Source organism: Genypterus blacodes, unplaced genomic scaffold, assembly GCF_046128005.1.
Source record: "Genypterus blacodes isolate CSIRO-AG114 ecotype Tasmania unplaced genomic scaffold, CSIRO-AGI_Gbla_v1 ptg000010l_1, whole genome shotgun sequence".
NCBI lineage: Eukaryota > Metazoa > Chordata > Actinopteri > Ophidiiformes > Ophidiidae > Genypterus > Genypterus blacodes.
The window spans coordinates 680,270-698,690 of NW_027466824.1; the positions used below are offsets into that span (position 1 = coordinate 680,270).

General features: G+C 47.5%; 1 protein-coding gene across 2 annotated transcripts in view; it reads left to right on the top strand.

The window, feature by feature from the left end:
• The window catches only part of akt3a (v-akt murine thymoma viral oncogene homolog 3a), a 45,869-nt gene that overhangs the window by 12,983 nt on the left and 14,465 nt on the right, over positions 1-18,421 (top strand). For both annotated transcript variants that reach the window (XM_076158931.1, XM_076158921.1), the window contains exons 3-6: positions 11,523-11,648; positions 14,830-14,941; positions 17,931-18,075; positions 18,214-18,345. In XM_076158931.1, coding sequence (XP_076015046.1) covers positions 11,523-11,648; positions 14,830-14,941; positions 17,931-18,075; positions 18,214-18,345 — 515 coding nt within the window. The remainder of the gene's footprint in view (positions 1-11,522; positions 11,649-14,829; positions 14,942-17,930; positions 18,076-18,213; positions 18,346-18,421) is intronic.

An 18,421-nucleotide genomic window follows, 5' to 3' on the forward strand; every position in this document is an offset into this window, starting at 1 on the left:
TGTGTGCGCGTGTGTGTGCGTGTGTGTGCGCGATGAAACTTTCCGAAATTTAATCTGATAACCTGTGTTCATATTGTTGTTCATTCATATCATTGAACATCTGTCTTAGATTCTGTAATTATCAACTCATTTTTCCAGCTCTACTTTGCCTCTAAGTGTTGATGTTTCTCCTCTCTGTCTTTTATTTTGCCTGTGATTCTGAATGTTTATCCTTCCAGTTTTATTCCCACTCTGTTTTTCTTGTTTCCAGCCCTGGCTCATGTAGGCAGAGGACTGAACAGTGAAGGACAGTGAAGGATACAGTGTGTTTGTTTATCTGCGTCTACATCTGCTCCTGCATTTAAACATCAGTTACACGCTTGATGCTTTTTCTCTGCTTTAGCACAAAGGAGCTTTGTACTGATTGAATTCTAAAATGGAACACAAGTTCTAAGAAGCTACCTGTGTTACAGATGCTTATCAGAAGACGGCAAACTGCTACAAGTGATTTGATTCTGTGTTTCTTCTAAGGCCCGGTGCTTACCTTTGTCTAACCGTTAGAAAATTTAGTGTTTGAGGGACGACGCACCGACTCTGGGCTTCTGGAAGGAAGAAGGTAGACGTGGGGGTGAGGCTGACAGGTGGCAATCCAGAGTCAGTGTTGGCATTCACAGTTTAGTAGTGTTGATGACACATGAGTGTTATGTGGCAGTGGTTGTGCTGCATGGTGACGTCACAGAGAGGTTAGCACAGCCTGTGTATTTATATCTCCCCACCTGTAATCTCCCCCTGACAGGATTAACTCAGACACTAGCCTCAGCCTGCAGGGACACACAGACACACACGGGGAAAGAAGCAAGAATACATTCAATCACAAGGATTCACACAGAGTACAGTACAGTGAGCACATGCAGGGGCTGTGTAGATAAAGGTTAGCTGTGTTTATTGTTTAGGAGAGGAATGTTCTAGGAGTCTAAAAATGTGACACCATGTAACAATGTTATGTGTTTTCTTCCTATTCGGGTACATTTGATGCACGGGTTTCTGTTGTGCGTGTGTTTGAGCGCGTGTGTGTGTGTGTGTGAGCGTGTTTCACACACTTAGTTATCCCCATAACCAGAGAGGTAGACGGGACCAAACAGCCAAAGCATGTTCCATCCTCTCTCAGCCCCCTCCAGCTCTGTGTGCCAATCTCTAGTCATTAATTAACCGTCCATGATAAAATTCCCCCATTCCCAATCGGACATGAGTGTGTTACAGCGGGCAGCAGTGGTAATCGTGTCAGAGAGGCTTGGCTCGGTGTTCTGAGGGGCTAAACGTCCCCCATATGGTTCACTGGTTGGGCCCCTCTCCTCACTGCGCTCTCATTAAAGGAGTGTTTAATATACCAAGGTAAAGAGACACACACACACACACACACACACACACACACACACACACACACACACACACACACACACACACACACACACACACACACACACACACTCAGCTAAAGAAACAAATCAAGACATCTGACAGGGGACTGCACACAAAAGGACAGGAGGACAAGGAGGTGGTGTGTGTTTGAGAGTCTGACGCTGTACGATTGTTGACTTGCCATCTGTCATCCAGAAAAGGCCTCTATCTTTGTGCTGTGTGTGTGTGTGTGTGTGTGTGTGTACATGTATACAGAGGAAAGATGAGATGAAAGTGAAAGACGTGGTGTGTGTGTGTGTGTGTGTGAGGTACAGATGTCCCTCACCATAGCGGCTGGAACTTGAGGTTGAATAGCAGGCGGCTGTATGAGAGGAGGTGTTGGGGGAGGAAAGATGATGAACATCTGCCATATTCAGATATTGCTCCGTGGTTTGAGTGTTTCCGAACAATATCTAGAGTTTGAATAGACCTGGGGAGCGTCCTGCTCATTAAGTACGGAGCAGGGCCGGAGCTGGCTCATTCACAAGGTCTCACATACGTGCTTCTATATGTTTGATCAGTCATGTAGAGGTGTGGCAGGGCTCGTGATTGATGGTTGGTTCTTTCTTGCCAAATATGAGGAATTAGTAGAAAGCTTTGTTCAACCGCCGCTTTGCTGTTTGACTGACAGACACCCGACAGGAAGATATAAATGAATTGGATATTTTTGAAAGTATTGACATGTATTAAAGTCTTGACATCCCTCAGATGGGATACTATTTTGAAGAAATTTAAAAAAAGAAAGAATCTAGCTTGTTGTCTTGTATTCATTCTGTTTCCTCTGTTTAAAGGTGAAGTCAAAGAGAAGAACACTGAGGATTGTTTAGTGATTGCTAATGTCTCCTGTTTAAAGTCCCAGTCAGCGTCTCTGCCAAAATGTCTTTAGCTTTAGTGTCAGACACCAACAAGCCGAGGACAAAGTGTCAAAACTCAAGAAATCCCAACCTGACCTAACTCCAGGGATGGGAGAGAGGAGTAGGAGTCTGTGATGGACGGGGATACATTGAGATACAGGTTTGTCAAATCAAACTGTGACGGACCGGCAGTCGGTTCATTTCTTTAGTTTAAACCCTGCTGCAGTTTCTGTAGGGTCACACTGTTGAACCACGAGTCAGCAGGAGCTTGTAAACAGAACACACATGCACTCTCATGTTCTTACTGCGGTGAACCGTCACCCTGAGACGTTAAAGGTCTTCAGAGGTGGGAGGTGGATTGGCCAATCAAATCTGATTCCAGTCCCTGTGAGTTTTATGTTCAACATGATGGAGCATGATTGATTATGAGGGAATCATTTGAGGCTCCGTTCTGATATGCTTGGCTTTACTAGCAGGGTTAATTCCTGAACTGAGTCTTAGGATATCACCAGATTTCCCCGTTTCCTTTTCCTGATGAAGCCTCGACTTGGAACCACTGACAGGAGCCAGCGTCACGGTGTGGTTACCTGGTGTGGTTACCTGGTGTGGTTACCTGGTGTGGTTACCTGGTGTAGTTACCTGGTGTAGTTACCTGGTGTGGTTACCTAGTGTGGTTACCTGGTGTGGTTAGCTGGTGTGGTTAGCTGGTGTAGTTACCTGGTGTAGTTACCTGGTGTGGTTACCTGGTGTGGTTACCTGGTGCTACCTTAGCTTTGCTCCTACCTGCCCAGATGAACAAGACTAAAGGAGCTAAAGGATCCAGATATGGTGTCTGTGAATGCACCACCCATGATGGACAGATGGGCCAGAACTCAGGCAGGTGGAAACAGACAGACAGACAGGGCGGGTAGACAGGCAGGACAGAGGGGAGAGCAGAGAGCAGCAGTTAGTGAGGTGGAGAGCACTCACTGTCGGCCCTTTAGTGCACCACATGAATGGAAGCTTTAGAATGAAGCACGGCTGGGCTGATCCTGCTCTCTCTCTCTCTCTCTCTCTCTCTCTCTCTCTCTGCGTGTGTGTGTGTGGAGGGGGGGGGGGGTGTTTGGGGGGCTGTGCACTTGACAGTACTTGGGATATGGTACTTGATTGTTTACTCTTTCCTGCTGCGTTGGGTTAGTGTGTGTGTGTGTCTGTGTCTGTGTCTGTGTCTGTGTGTGTGTGTGTGTGTGTGTGTGTCTGTGTGTGTAAGTTTACAGCCAGAGAGGGGAGCGTACGCCACAGCACAATGCTTCACTGCTGCTCTGGATAAAGACGGGGGCTTCACAAAAGGCCAAGGGGGGTCTTATGGTTTTTACACACACACACACACACACACAAGTAATGCCAGCTGCCGCCCACAGCCTCAGCCCAGCCTCGCTGAATTAATAATACAGAGCCACTCTGGAATAATAGCGTCTTACACACACACACACACACACACACACACACACACACACACACACACACACACACACACACACACACACACACACACACACACACACACACACACACACACACTTACACACAAAGCTTTGCACCTGTTCACCACTGCTCAACTGGACAGGGTTGGGCTGGTTAAGGTCCCACCCAGTATGTTTTAAGGACTCGCACAGCCACATGCGCACACTCAAGCACCTACACACACACACACACACACACACACACACACACATGCATACACTCCTTGTTGTCTGTTCCAGGCAACAGTTGGACAGCTGTGTCTGTCTGCTGACCCTCCCCTTCTCCTGACGGACAGTTGTAGTCATCGACTGATTGGTCCAACTGTCAATTGATGGCGTCACATCCAATGAGGAATGGGAAGTGAATCAGGATTGGAAGACGAGTGTTAAACACACACATACACACACACACACACACACTCCGCTGTGCAATTATGAATGCACAAAATAAATGTAAGAATTATTGAATGAGAAATGGCATTAATGAATCAGTGTGTGTCACTTTGTTTGGCTTTGTGGTCGTCTGTGCAGAATCAAGAGAGCATCATTCACAGAGATCACCCAGAGAATCAGTCACACACACACACACACACACACGTCTCAACAGGAACCATTTGTTGAAAGCAGTAACAGCTTACAATAACAAAACGGCAAATAGCAATTACAAAAATAAGAATGTAGCAGAGTTAAACAATGAACCCAGCCATAAAATAAATGAAGAAATCAATCATGTCAACAGAGAATGTCGTCCATTCAAAGGAGAGGAGGCAATATAGCAGCAATCAGTGCAATTTGATTAGTCTGCTCATTGGCTGTGTGTGCCTTCTTCCTAATCACATTGGATCCACTGCATTCTGAACACAAGCAGCACAGCGTTCCTTCCTAACGTTACTGCCTCTCTGGATGTGAGCTCTCTCTGTGCTGTGAGCCGGAGTTTTTACTTTGACCTGCTTGACACGCTGTGAGACATTCTAATAGATCCCTCATTCTGTAAACACACACGCATGCTGTGTGTGTGTGTGTGTGTGTGTGTGCAGTCAGATGTGGGGAAAGTACAGTTATGAAGTGAGTTCATCATTCTGATAGAGTATCCAGTGATCAAGCTGAGTGTGACTCCCCCTCCAGTGAACTGTGATCATATCGTGTCGTCCTCTTACTGTATGTATGTGTGTGTGTGTGTGTGTGTGTGTGTGTGTGTGTTCAGTGTCCTTGAAGTGAGTGTGTGACCTGTATCTGTGTGTGTTTGTGAGAGAAATCATGTCTTAGTTCCCTTTTATCTCATTTTATTTTGGTGTTCTTGTGATGTGCACTAAAGCCTTTAGACAGAAGGAAGCGTGTCTTTATTCCATCAGTGAAAGAAGCAGTAACAGTGATCACTCACAGCCTCCTGGAGTTTCAGTCTGGGATATTTAATGCACTTTATATTTGAACCAACCAAAGAACGGTTTGGTCTCAAAGAAAGCAACAAGCGGCCATTGTTCACATCAGTGACAGGTGACAGAGTTTCTATAAGGACATTTTGTTCCCAAGGTATTGAAAAGCAGAATTGTACATCTACAAACAGGTTTCAAAGTTTGAGCAGCATTAAATCTGACATTCTGAGGAGCTAAGGTGTCAGAGTGTCTCTGTATTAAGCTTTAACACACACAGCTCTGTATTATATCATCAATAACACATTACATTCTGCTGCATAGTGCTGAGCTTTAGGCACCTTTTAACCCAATTATGGTTCAGGTTGAACTCTGCTCATTTAAATACAATCAGAGAGGAAGAAATGCAGTTGTTGTTGTTGTTGTGATGAAATGCAGTGAATAAAGGGACAGATAAAGAAGTTACAGTAATGAATGAAGACAGGAAGCTTAGAGTCACTGTGGCTAAGTGACCTTCACCCCGTGTGTGTGTGTGTGTGTGTGTGTGTGTGTGTGTGTGTGTGTGTGTGTGTGTGTGTGTGTGTGTGTGTGTGTGTGTGTGTGTGTGTGTGTGTGTGTGTGTGTGTGTGTGTGTGTGTGTGTGTGTGTGTGTGTGTGTGTGTGTGTGTGTCCATTGTGGGGGGGGGGGGGGTAACAACAGCCTCCTGTCTAGCACAGGTGGTGTTGAGCAGCAACCCTCCAGCTAAGATGCTAATATGCTAACGCCACACTAATCCTAGGGTGCTTTAGGAAGTAACGGACCCTGTCTCCCCCCCAACACACACACACACACACACACACACATACTATTAAGTCACACAGAGACTTAAGAACACTGAGTGCCTGCATGTGGAAATCACAAATACACACACACACCAACTGACATGCACACATGTCACACTGGGCCCCTACCTTTAATGCCTCACACACACACACACACATACACACACACACACACAGTAGTGCACTGAGGGGGATTAGGATGAGAGCCTCCCTGGCTGTGATGTGTCCGTCAGCCTCCTCTGCCTTCTATCTGCATGGCTGCAGTGGCCACCATGCTCCAGGGAGCCACCACCATCTACTGGCCTGTCCTGGTACTACAGGGGAAGAGAGGGGAGAGAAGGAACTAGAAACGGATCAGAATGAATCTGATAGATCTATGGTAGTGCACACACACACATATTTCCCTGAGCTGCAGTCGGATGCATGTGTCGTATCTTTTTACAACTTTGGAATTTTGTAATGTGTTGCCAGTGTGTTTCTGTCGGTGTTTATTTGTGTGTGTGTGTGTGTGTGTGTGTGTGTGTGTGTATTTTCTTCTGGACCAGCTGGGGTAGCAGAGGGGCACCAGGACAGCCTGCATGTCGGTGGTTATGCATGTGTGCGTGCATGCAACACAACATACCAGAAGGCTCTGGCTGTGTGCAGCTGGCTGGGTAAAATCTCCATGTGGCCCCTGAGGGACGGCCATATCCCCATGGGTCCCTCGTCATCCTGGCTGCCCTGTGGCTGCCCTGCTGCGTCTGCCACACTCCTAACCCCGCAGTACTGAACTGTCAGGCCTAGCCCCCCCCCCCTTGGATCACATCACCTTGTCTGTAGTCTTGTGTGATCGTGACACAAGTGGGAGAAAGCAGGACGCTGTGCTGGTAACTATGGTTATGTGACATTTGACACAGAAGCTTCAGTAATGACGTCTTTAGACACACACACACACACACACACACACACACACACACACACACACACACACACACACACACACACACACACACACACACACACACACACACACACACACACACACACACACACACACACACACACACTCCTGCAGGCACACCAGTGGACCAGTCCAGCCCCAGAGTGCTAATGAGACTAATGCAGTGTAATTGGATTGGCTTTGAGGAGGATGGATTCGCCTTAAGATGTCTGAGCAGACTGGAGCTGGAACTGCTGGGGTCGAGGTCACGCACGCACACACACACACATACACACACACACACACACACACACACCCGTATACTCGTGCGTGCGCGCACACACACACACACACACACACACTCACACTCAGTGAAACAGACTTTCAGACAGATGTCTTCTCTCTGAGCATCATACTGCACAATTCCCCACTTCCTTCACCTCTGGACCGTCATTCCACCCCTGTTACTCTGGAGTTACCTGCCTAATGTTGAGCTATTCACACACACACACACACACACACTCCTCACGCTGTTGTGTCTGGAGGTGTCTTGACCTTGCATACACACATTTCCGTGGCGTTTGTCTGTAACAGAAGACTGTTTAAAGTAAAGGAAATGATTCTGTCTGTCCTGTGAGATATTATAATGTTCTGTGTTATTATTATCAGTGGCAGCCAGAATGACAGACACTCCTCTCTCCATACTGGTGAGCTGCTGTGTGTGTGCTGGAAGTAGACTCACCCTTCCTCTACGCATACCCCCCCCCTCTCCTCCACCCCTCCAGCTCCCGGAACGCCAGTCACACAGCCTCGTCTCTGTGCCATCTGCATATCGGCTCCAGCCTCGGCCAAAGCATTAAATTAAATCCCTGTTTGGGTTGATTAACAAATGGCTGGTGAGGACACATAGTTATGGAGTTATTTATATAATTGTCATCTAGGTTTGAGCTGCTTTTTCCCTCTCTAATAGTCTCATTTCTCTGCTGAAACGTGGCATCAGGCAAGAACTGAGGTGTGCAGGTGTCCTGGAGGAGCGAGGGAGCAGGAGAGAGAGAGAGAGAAAGAGAGGGAGGGGGAGAGAGAAAGAGAGCGGGGGGGGGAGTTTAAGTGACAATTTTGGTTTAGCTGGCTTGAGTTCAGCCTTACCTGTCTTCTATTTACCCACCCTGCGTCTCTCTCTCTCTCTCCCTCCCTCTCTCCCTCTCTCCCTCTCCCCTCTGTCCGGTTAATCAGTCTGCTAATGGAATGACAGTTATTTAGTGCGTTGTTGTAATTGTCCAATCTGAAAGCTTGGAAGCGGCTCAGTCAGTCACAGCTGATTCCTCTCTGCCTCTTACAGCTAAATGTGAACGCTACATTTCACCGCTGTGCCAAAAAGATTCAGCTCTTTCTGACAATTGAAACTAACTTTAAACGGCTAGGTTTAGATTTGTTTTGCTCATTTTGTGGCTGAAAGAAGAGGAAGAGGATCAGAGAGGTTGGGATATTAAATGTTTGCCACCTTTACCTAATGTCTCTAATTTGATTGATGATTTCTAACTGAGCTGCATTGTAAATTTTAACTTTAGGTGGCGAGTTTATAACAAAAAAAACAAAAGGAACCAGAGAGAATAAGAGAGGAAGTCTGCTTATGCATCCAATTATAGCTTCAAATTAAATGGAACAGAGCTCCAGATTAGCAGATATATTTTAATACATCTCTGGGTCCAAACCATCCTCTGGTCTTTACGTCTACAAATCTCCCATGTCCTCCTGTATACCATCATCCTGTACTTCCAACAAGACAACCAAGAGATGCTTGTTGTTCTTTAGCACTGTATAGTGTAATATTTACTAATTGGTCTTAAGGGAAAAGTAAACTTGTGTAGCAAACTAAATGAAACTGAAGTGAGGAGTCTGAGAGAGATGGTGTGGGAAGGAGACCGGCTGTTCTGTTTTCTCCAGCAGTCCAAACTAGAGACATGTGGCTCCCCAGACAAGCTGTCCAGAGTGGGAGAGCTCGCTGGACTCATTACAGGCAGGGCCAAGACGGGATAGCTTGACAGAACACCATTGGATCATTCGGAGGATTGGAACGTTCGAAATAGAATTGTGTTAGTTTGTGTGTGCGTGCATGTGCGTGCCTGTGCCCATGTTTGTTTGGAACAGGACGCGTGGACAACTGTCCATCTCCTCTCTCCGTCTGTGCCACCCCTGGCTGCCCCCTCCCCCACCCCCCAGTGGACATGAACACGCTCGCACACACACTCACACACACGCATACACACTCACACACACGCATACAGTCGAGGCTGGCCAGAAGGATTGCTTAAATGTTTTCGGTTGTACTGGACAGCTGAGCGATGGAGTAGCCAGCCACAGGCTTCCATTGGTTGGACACTTTGTCTAGAAACTGACTCAGAGAAATGACTGGACTTGGATCAGCAAGCCAGTCGTCACTGCCAGTTTTTAATAGTTTTATCAGTTTAACTTTATCTTCATACACTTTGTCAGTCGGTCCATTTCTCTGTCCTATCAAGTTTGAAGTTAGCAGCAGTTTCCTGTTTCCTGTTTGCTTCCTCCTGCGTGTGCTCGGCTCGCTGCCTCACTGATCCGAGCCGTTACCTGCTCAGGGGGAATCTCTCTGACTGGCCAGCACAGACATGGATCCTGATACCAGCACCATGATGGAAACCATGAAGGTGTTTCCACAGAATGTGTGAATCTGTAGAGGTGGACTCTGACGCCCCGGTGTGTTCTTCACTGTGGCAGCGCTGCTATCCAGTCTGACGCAGCACACAGCAGCCTACAGGCTTCTTCAGAGCGGAAACACGCTCTTATTTCATCAAACCTGAGATTTTTATATCTCACACCCCTCCATCTGTTGTCCTCCTTTCATTTCCTTCTTTCTCTCCTGTCCTCTTCATCGCTCTGTCCCACCTCTCCTCCTCCCGTTCAGCCTCACTCTCAACACTCTGTTTATCAGCAGCAAGTGATCCAAAGAATATGTTTTGTCTCTGAAAGGACGGGAGAAGGAAATGGGAGAGGAGGGAGAGAGTGGGTGGTTTTTACGAAAGGGAGATAAATAGAGACTGAGAGAAGAGAAGAGAGGAGAGGAGAGGTGTGATTCTGTGTTCCTGATGACGCACTGGCACCCAACAGCATTCTCCTGTCTATCTGTCTGTGTGTTTGTGTCTTTCTGTCCCCGTATGGTGGTTCAAATTAGCCGCTAACCTAACACACACACACAGACACACACAGACACACACAGACACACACACACACACACACACAGACACACACACACACACACACACACACACTTCCACCACCAGCAGATCCCAGAGGTACCGGCAGGGCCCGCAGTCGCACGGTCCCATCGGCGGAGCAGGTGTTTCTCTGCGACGTGTTAACGAGCACGGCCTGCTGTCATTTCCGCTTTAAATGGATGTCACAAATAGAACACACACACACACACACACACACACACACACACACACACACACACACACACACACACACACACACACACACACACACACACACACACACACACACACACAGAGCCTATTCTCCTCTCTCAGTGAATTGAAAAGGTGATCGGCGCTGTTATTGAGCTTTGTACAATGTGGTGTGTGTGGGCGTGTGTGTGTGTGTGTCTATTTGTGCGTCGCAGTGAGGAAGGTCAGGGCTTCGCTGCTTCCTGCTGTGGAAAGTTTCAGACCACTTCTTTCATCACAGTTGCATTTCTCCATGTTGCACAGTTTAGATTTATTTCCTCCTTTGCTTCATCCTTGCACTCGGCCCGAGTGTGTGTGAGAATCTGCTCGCACGCCGACTCTAATCCGTGCGTGTGTGCGTGTGTGCGTGTGTGTGTGTGTGTCCGCGCTGTTGCCAGTAAATGTCGTCTGCCTCCGGTGTGGAAATATTTGACACTGATGTAATCCTGCAGTGGGTCATCTGATGGAGCTGTGATGCCACCGTTGTGTCAGCCGGTGCCAGCCAGCCGGGTAAACGCTCCGCCGCCAGCTGCTCGCCAGATGTTCTGATTTGTTCCTGTAATCTTAGACGGGTCACAGCTATAAGTGTGATCGGATCATCCTGTCCAACTCTGACCGCCTCCTCTCACTCCCCGCTGTGTGTGCGTGTGCGTGTGCGTGTGCGTGTGCGTGTGTGTGTGTGTGTGTGTACGTGGGGTCACCACCTCCACACCTGCCTCGGCGTTGGCCAGCTGATTCTCCTGGCATGGAGAGATGAATGTTGTGCTGGTAAACATGTTTTTGTCCTTTTTTACATGATAATCTGATCTGAATCTGGCGTGTGCTGTGAGAGTCATAGAGACGCCGTGTGTGTGTGTGTGATATTCATTGGACAGATGACAGTCAGCGCTGAGCGGACAGGCTGTATCTGTCTAGGGGATCAAATCTGTATTTAAAATCATCACCATCATCATTATTGCTGTTGTTCCCTTCCTCCCTCTGCTCTGTTGCCACCAGCAGCATCATCATCATCATTACTGTCGCGCTCCGACTCTTGTTTTGTTTGCTCCAAGTGTCCGAGCTTATTGACCTAAATAGCTCTCTCCCTCCCTCTCTTTGTGTGTGTGTGTGTGTGTGTGTGTGTGTGTGGCTCTCTCCAGGTGAATACATAAAGAACTGGCGACCGCGGTACTTCCTGCTGAAAACAGACGGCTCCTTCATCGGCTACAAAGAGAAACCTCAGGACGCAGACTTGCCGTACCCCCTCAATAACTTCTCCGTAGCAAGTATGTGACCTCTCCACACTCTGCTCCTCCTCCCCGCCTCCTTGTGTTGCATCATACCTCACACATCTCACTCTTATAGACTCCCAGTGACTCCTGAACGCTGCCTCAGGATTCATTTACGTCACATTAAACACATTCTGCCGCTCATGCTAAGCAGTAAGTTGCTCCAGGAGAGAAGCCAATGTAAGCGCAGGACTCCAGGTGAAGAATAGTCTCTGCACACGACACTGAAAGATGGAGCAGATATCCATTTATTGATTGGGTTTGATTCCCTATAAATAAACTCTGCTTGCTGAGATTTCCTCCTGGTTTCATCACGCAGACCTGGAGTGGAATGAGAGTGAACACTTATTGCATCAGTGCCATTCACTGTGCGTCAGAACATCGTGTCAGTCCTCAGTGTTTGTGTCCTTTACGTAACGGGGCCGCGCCTTTAATTAAGCATTTATCAGCACAAACACACACACACACACACACACACATCTGCCTAAGCTGAGCTAACGAGCACCACAGCCTCATCAACATGTGTAATTAACCAGCTAATGAGTTAACAAGGCGGTTTTAACGTTTTATGGTTCTCATCGCCGCCATCATCCTCAGCTCTTATTGTTCATATAGGAAATGTGCTGTAAAGACTTTATATGTGTGTGTCTGCACCCCAAGCTCTCAGCCTCTGAATGGAGAGAGATAAGGTTTCACGCAGGGTTCCCTTCGTCTGACTGAAGGAGGAGACAGATCCATGTTCTTAACTTCAGCTGGACAGCAGGAAGAAAGGAGGGAAACGTTCCACAGTCTGACTTTATATTCCTACAGTATGAACATCTACAGTTTGATAGAGGATTGGTCTCTGCTTATCACTTTAGTTTCTCTGTGTCACTCAAAGTATTTACTCCTCACTGATCCTTACTCGCTTCATTTAAAGGAACAGTGGGCTCCTTTTAAAACGCTTCTAAACAGAAAAGAGCTGTTCCGCAATTATGTGAACTCTAAGATTTGTCAGCTAATAGTGAAACAGAAGAAAGGAGAAGATGAGCAAGGTGCTGACTGAACTAGAAGAGGAAATGATGAGGAATGGGAGAACACGAGACGATGCATCAGAGTATATTATAAAGAATGGTACGCTGGAGGAGAAATGAAGGGAGGGGAGAATAATAGATTGAAAGGGAGGACAGGTCTGGGCCGTGAGTGATGAGAGGAGATCAGAGGGAGAGAGACACGAGCAGAGGAGAGCAAGAGGAGGACAGAGATGGAAGGAGAGAGCTGTGGATGTGGGATGGAGAATTGGTCTGGTTGATGAGATTTGGGGGCGAGGATGGGAGGATGAGGGAGGAGAGGAGAGGAGACTCGCTGAACAGACAGAGAGGAGGAGATGAAGACAGGATGAGGAAAATGGGAGAGGAGAGGAGTTTGTGAGGAGGATAAGCCAGGCCATACATCCGGCCCCGGCTGCTTGGCACAGCGCTGGCACTACCACATCTGTTGCCCAAAGCTGGGAGGCCAGGTGGTGTGTGTGTGTGTGTGTGTGCCTGTTTATGCATGTGTGTTAGTTTATTTGTATCTGCCTGTGTGTGCGTGAACAACAGAAGTGGTCAGATGGAACAGAGATGGTACAGGCCTGTTCCCTGCAGAGGGACTCATACATACAAGCCTGTCCTCCTCTCTCTCTCTCGCTCTCTCTCTCTCCCTCTCTCTGTGTGTGTGTGTTCCTCACTCTCTCTGCATCTCTGTTTGTATCCCTCTCCGTCCCTCACTCTCTTTTCTTCTCACACGCACACACATAAACACACATGCACACACGCATACATGCACTTAACTGCTACACAAATTTCACAATTGCCTGCTGTGGCACACAACCCAGCTTCAGCCAATACTCAAACTTCACTGTGTGTGTGTGTGTGTGTGTGTGTGTGTGTGTGTGTGTGTGTGTGTGTGTGTGTGTGTGTGTGTGTGTGTGTGTGTGTGTGTGTGTGTGTGTGTGTGTGTGTGTGTGTGTGTGTGTGTGTGTGTGTGTGTGTGTGTGTGTGTGTGTGTGTGTGTGTCAGGATTTTTTGGCATCAACCATAGCATGACCTTGTTTTCTGGCAGCACAGTAGGCTGTGTTCACGAGTCAGGTAAAAACTTCTTTGTGTGTGTGTGTGTGTGTGAGTGCACGCGCATGGGCGAATTTACAATTTCCACTGCTGTGTCTCCGACCTGAGTGGTGTTGTCATTAACCTTCCTGTCTATATTTAGGCAGAGCCATGACGTGCTGTGCTGTGCCACACTTACACAGAAAGTAATGGGAGGAGGAAGGGAGAGCAGAGGGCAGGAGGAGAGAGTGAGGGGGGACGAGAGGATGAAGAGGAGGAGATGGCAGGCCAGGGGAGAGACGGAGAGGGAAGAGATGGAGAGGGAGAGACAGAGAGGGAGAGACATAGAGGGAGGGTCACTGTGAGGAGAAGAGGAGCTGAGAGGAGCTGAGAGGAGGGTAGACGGATCATTCTGCTCTTTTACATCAGCACTTCGTCCCCAATAAGCAGTGAGACTGCTGAGGGACGATGAAGATGCTCTCCTTCCCACAGCGAGCTCACAGCCCCATCTGGCACTGTGTGTGCATGTTTCTGTGTTTGTGTACTGTATTATGCATTTGTGTAATAATGGCCTACTGTATTGCCCATTTCCTCAGAAATGTGTCTCTTCGGATTTTCGCCACATGCGTGTGTGTGCGTGTGTGTGTGTGTGTGTGCAGCCACACATAATCTCCCTTGGCACAGTAAAGCACCTTTCTTTGAGTCAGCGGGGGGCTGTGTGTGTGTTTGTGTGTGTGTCTGCTTTAGAGAAGAAGTTTGGTTAATGTGACATCACGTATTTGTTCTATTGCACCTGAACTTCTCCCGACCCTTCAAAGTTCTGAATCTTCACAGTTTGGATGTTGTTTTTATAAAAAAAAGGCCTTCAATCTTTTCCAATAGTTGTGTGAATCTTAGAGGATTAGCAGCTTCCCTCTCCCTCAGATGCCTTCAGACTGGAGTTGTGTATCCTCGCTCAACTCCTCCAACCTGTGTTTTCCCTTCCTCCTCCTTGTGTCATCACTGGTATTCCTTGCTCACACTTTGTGTTGATTGCACTGAAAACACAGCACTGTCCCCCCCCTCCCCCCTCTCTCTCTCACCCCCTCCCTCTCTCGCCCCGGCTCTTTCAGAATGCCAGCTGATGAAGACGGAGAGGCCGAAGCCGAACACCTTCATCATACGCTGCCTCCAGTGGACCACGGTCATTGAGAGGACGTTCCATGTGGACTCGCCTGATGAGAGGTCAGCTCAGCCTCAGGGTTAGGGTTGGGTTGTTGTTTTTGTCAGTTAATGCCTGAAGAAAAGGTGATGAGGAAGAGGAAGACAACGTGGAAACCTCCCTCATACAGAAATCTGTTGCAGTCTTAGTTTGGGATAAGAAAATATACGGGTAAAAATATCATCATACGCAAAGCAGAAGGGGGTTAGGATGTGAAAAATGGTGTGTGTGTGTGTGTGTGTGTGTGTGTGTGTGTGTGTGTGTGTGTGTGTGTGTGTGTGTGTGTGTGTGTGTGTGTGTGTGTGTGTGTGTGTGTGTGTGTGTGTGTGTGTGTGTGTGTGTGTGTGTGTGTGTGTGTGAGCTGGTGAGAGAGACAGAGTAGAAAAGAGACCTTTCAAGTAGCGTCGGCATAAATTCTCCAGCTGCTCAGTTCCTTTCTGAGGAGCTGAGGTGTTTATCTCTAGAAAATGAACAGCTTTGCCCAGAAGACCACAGATGCTTCTGTGCTTCCTTTGAGTGTGTCTGTGTGTGTTTTTGCTGTGTGTTGCAGCTGTCTGTCCAACTTTGTCAGACTCGTACGTTGGCTTTCTAATAGTTTGCCAGTAATCAAATAAACATTTCCAAGTTAACACATTCCCACTGTTCATCCTCTTTAATCTGTGTGTGAGTCACGAGTGTGTGTGTGTGTGTGTTTATCTATCTATAGGCTGCAGACTGACAGGCCCAGATGTGTGTGAGTGTGTGTGTGTGTGTACGTGTTTGAGAGCGCGTCTTCACATACTTGTACGCAAGTGTGTGTGAGATGTTTCACTGAAGTTCAAGTGGTTTTAAAATTGGTGTGAAGATTGCACACTCTGGCTCTGTGTGTGTGTGTGTGTGTGTGTGTGTGTGTGTGTGTGTGTGTGTGTGTGTGTGTGTGTGTGTGTGTGTGTGTGTGTGTGTGGGTGTGTGTGTGTTACTGTATCTGTCCTACTGTACCCGTGCTGGCAGCGTTCCAGCTAGCCCAGGCCGTGAGGAGAGAGGGTGGCACATGTTGGCACGGTGCCTGACTGTAGGCAGGCCCATTATCTCTCATTAGCAAAAAAACCTCATTATACAAAGAAAAAACACTCAGAGAGAGAGAGAGAGAGAGAGCATTTATCTGCTGCCTGACCTTGAGAGAGTTCCTTTCACATAGCTGTACACACACACACACACACACACACACACACACACACACACACACACACACACACACACACACACACACACACTCTGACACTCACTGAAATGCCACCATTGGAGAGTTGAGTTGTTGTAGACGGAGTGTAAGTTGAGTTGTTGCCCTTGTTGTGGCGTGTGTATGTGTGTGTAGGTTACGTTCAGACGTCTTTGCAGCAGAGAGGGATTGAGATCTTAAAAGCAGCGGCTGTGTGTCGGTTCAGATGGATCTTCCCTCAGATCCCTGAAGGAAACATATGGGCGTCTAACTCCAAACACAACAAAAGACATAGGGGTGAGGGGAGTCAGACAGGTTTGATTATGATGATGTCGTCACTGAACACACGAGGTAAGTGTGTTTGAAAGTGCACTGCTTTAAATCCTGACCTGCTTTTTTGGAGTGTGGAGGATTTGGGAGTGTTTGGTTTCTTTGGTTCACCTCATTCTGGGCTCTTTAGTGTTTTCAGACATGTGGAGCAGGATTAACTCTATATGAGAGCAGATCAGGAGGGGGACGCTCTCTGATCCCACCTCAGCTTAAAGGAAACACACTTTAACATTTGATATTCAACCGTTTTACACTCAACCATGGAAATATTGATTTCAATATTTTTGGATTTTGTTTTTGTGGTTAAAGATATTGATGATCCCAACTACAAATGATCCAGATTTATACTGAGGAACCCTGGTAGATTCTCTCCTCTCCTCTCCTCTCCTCTCCTCTCCTCTCCTCTCCTCTCCTCTACTCTACCCTCTTCTCTTCTTAACCACAATATTCATCATCATTAAATTCAGATCCTGATGCATGGCTGGCTCTCTGCTACAGATGATGATCACACACACACACACACACACACACACACACACACACACCCATTTGCACTCACACACTCCATGCACACAGAAGCACAGAACCAAAGTCGCACACGTTTACTCAACAGATGTTGAACAACATTGCTAATGGAAAGTCAATGGGGAGGAACAACGTTAGCAAACAACAATGCATTGTTCCCCCCTGTATACACACTCGCTCACTTGCTCTCTCTCTCACACACACACACACACACACACACACACACACACACACACACACACACACACACACACACAGTGGAAGGCATTAGTTCTACTCCATGATCATTGCTCATTCACTAGACTCTCTGGTTGACCATGTTTCCTCTCTGTTAAACAAATAGGTGTTTGTGTTAATTGAAAACACTTTAGTGACTTCAGATCTGCTTGTTGAATAAGTGCACTTAGCAGCAGGATCTAAAGCCCAGGCCAGCATTGTGTAAACACCTGTGTTGTGTGTATTGTTGTTAAGGGTGATTTCAATCATCAACGGCTGTATGAATGTTTCTGTTGTCCCATAACTTCAGGATGAGGGTCGGACCCAACCTGCTTATGGCCCTGAGCCACATGCATAACATGACACATGACAACAGGAACACACACACACACACACCTGAACACAATCACCCAGCAAAGCCGCTGCCTTTGTCAAGCTTGGGTTTATTTCCTCTGGATTTCTGTCAGAGAGACGCTGACTCAGTTGTTATTTTGTCCACTTCCTGTCATTTTGTCTTCATTCTTAGCCGCCTCAAGAACACACAAGCAACACACCTGACACACACACACACACACACACATCCACCATGCAGTATAATGTGTAACTTCATATCTTAACGCAGTGCTCACAGATCTGATGTATCTTGTGTGAAACTCTGAAGCAGACCCCATGGTTCTGCTCACAGGATGGTTTTAGCAGCGATGCCTCCCTAAGCTTCCTGTCATTGTTTGGTGTAAACACAGAGACGAGTGGACGGACGCCATCCAGATGGTGGCCGACAAGCTGCAGAGGCAGGAGGAGGAGAGGATCCAGTGCAGCCCCACCTCCCAGATCGACAACATGGTGGAGGAGGAGATGGACATCTCTACCACACACCACAAACGCAAGGTAACACACACATGGGGACACACAGCTACACTCAGAATGCAGACATGTTTGATCTTCAGGCCTCATCCTCTCATCCTCATCCATATCATCCTGCCCTGTAGCTGTTGAGGTTGATCTGTGTGTTTCCCCCCCCGCTAGACAATGAGCGACTTTGACTACCTGAAGCTGCTGGGTAAGGGAACCTTTGGTAAAGTCATCCTGGTGCGAGAGAAGGCCAGTGGGAAATACTACGCCATGAAAATCCTTAAAAAAGAAGTCATAATAGCCAAGGTCAGTCTGCCAGACCTCAGTCGTCTCAAATCAAACAGAATCCTCCCGATACGACGTCTGATGTCAGGAGCAAATG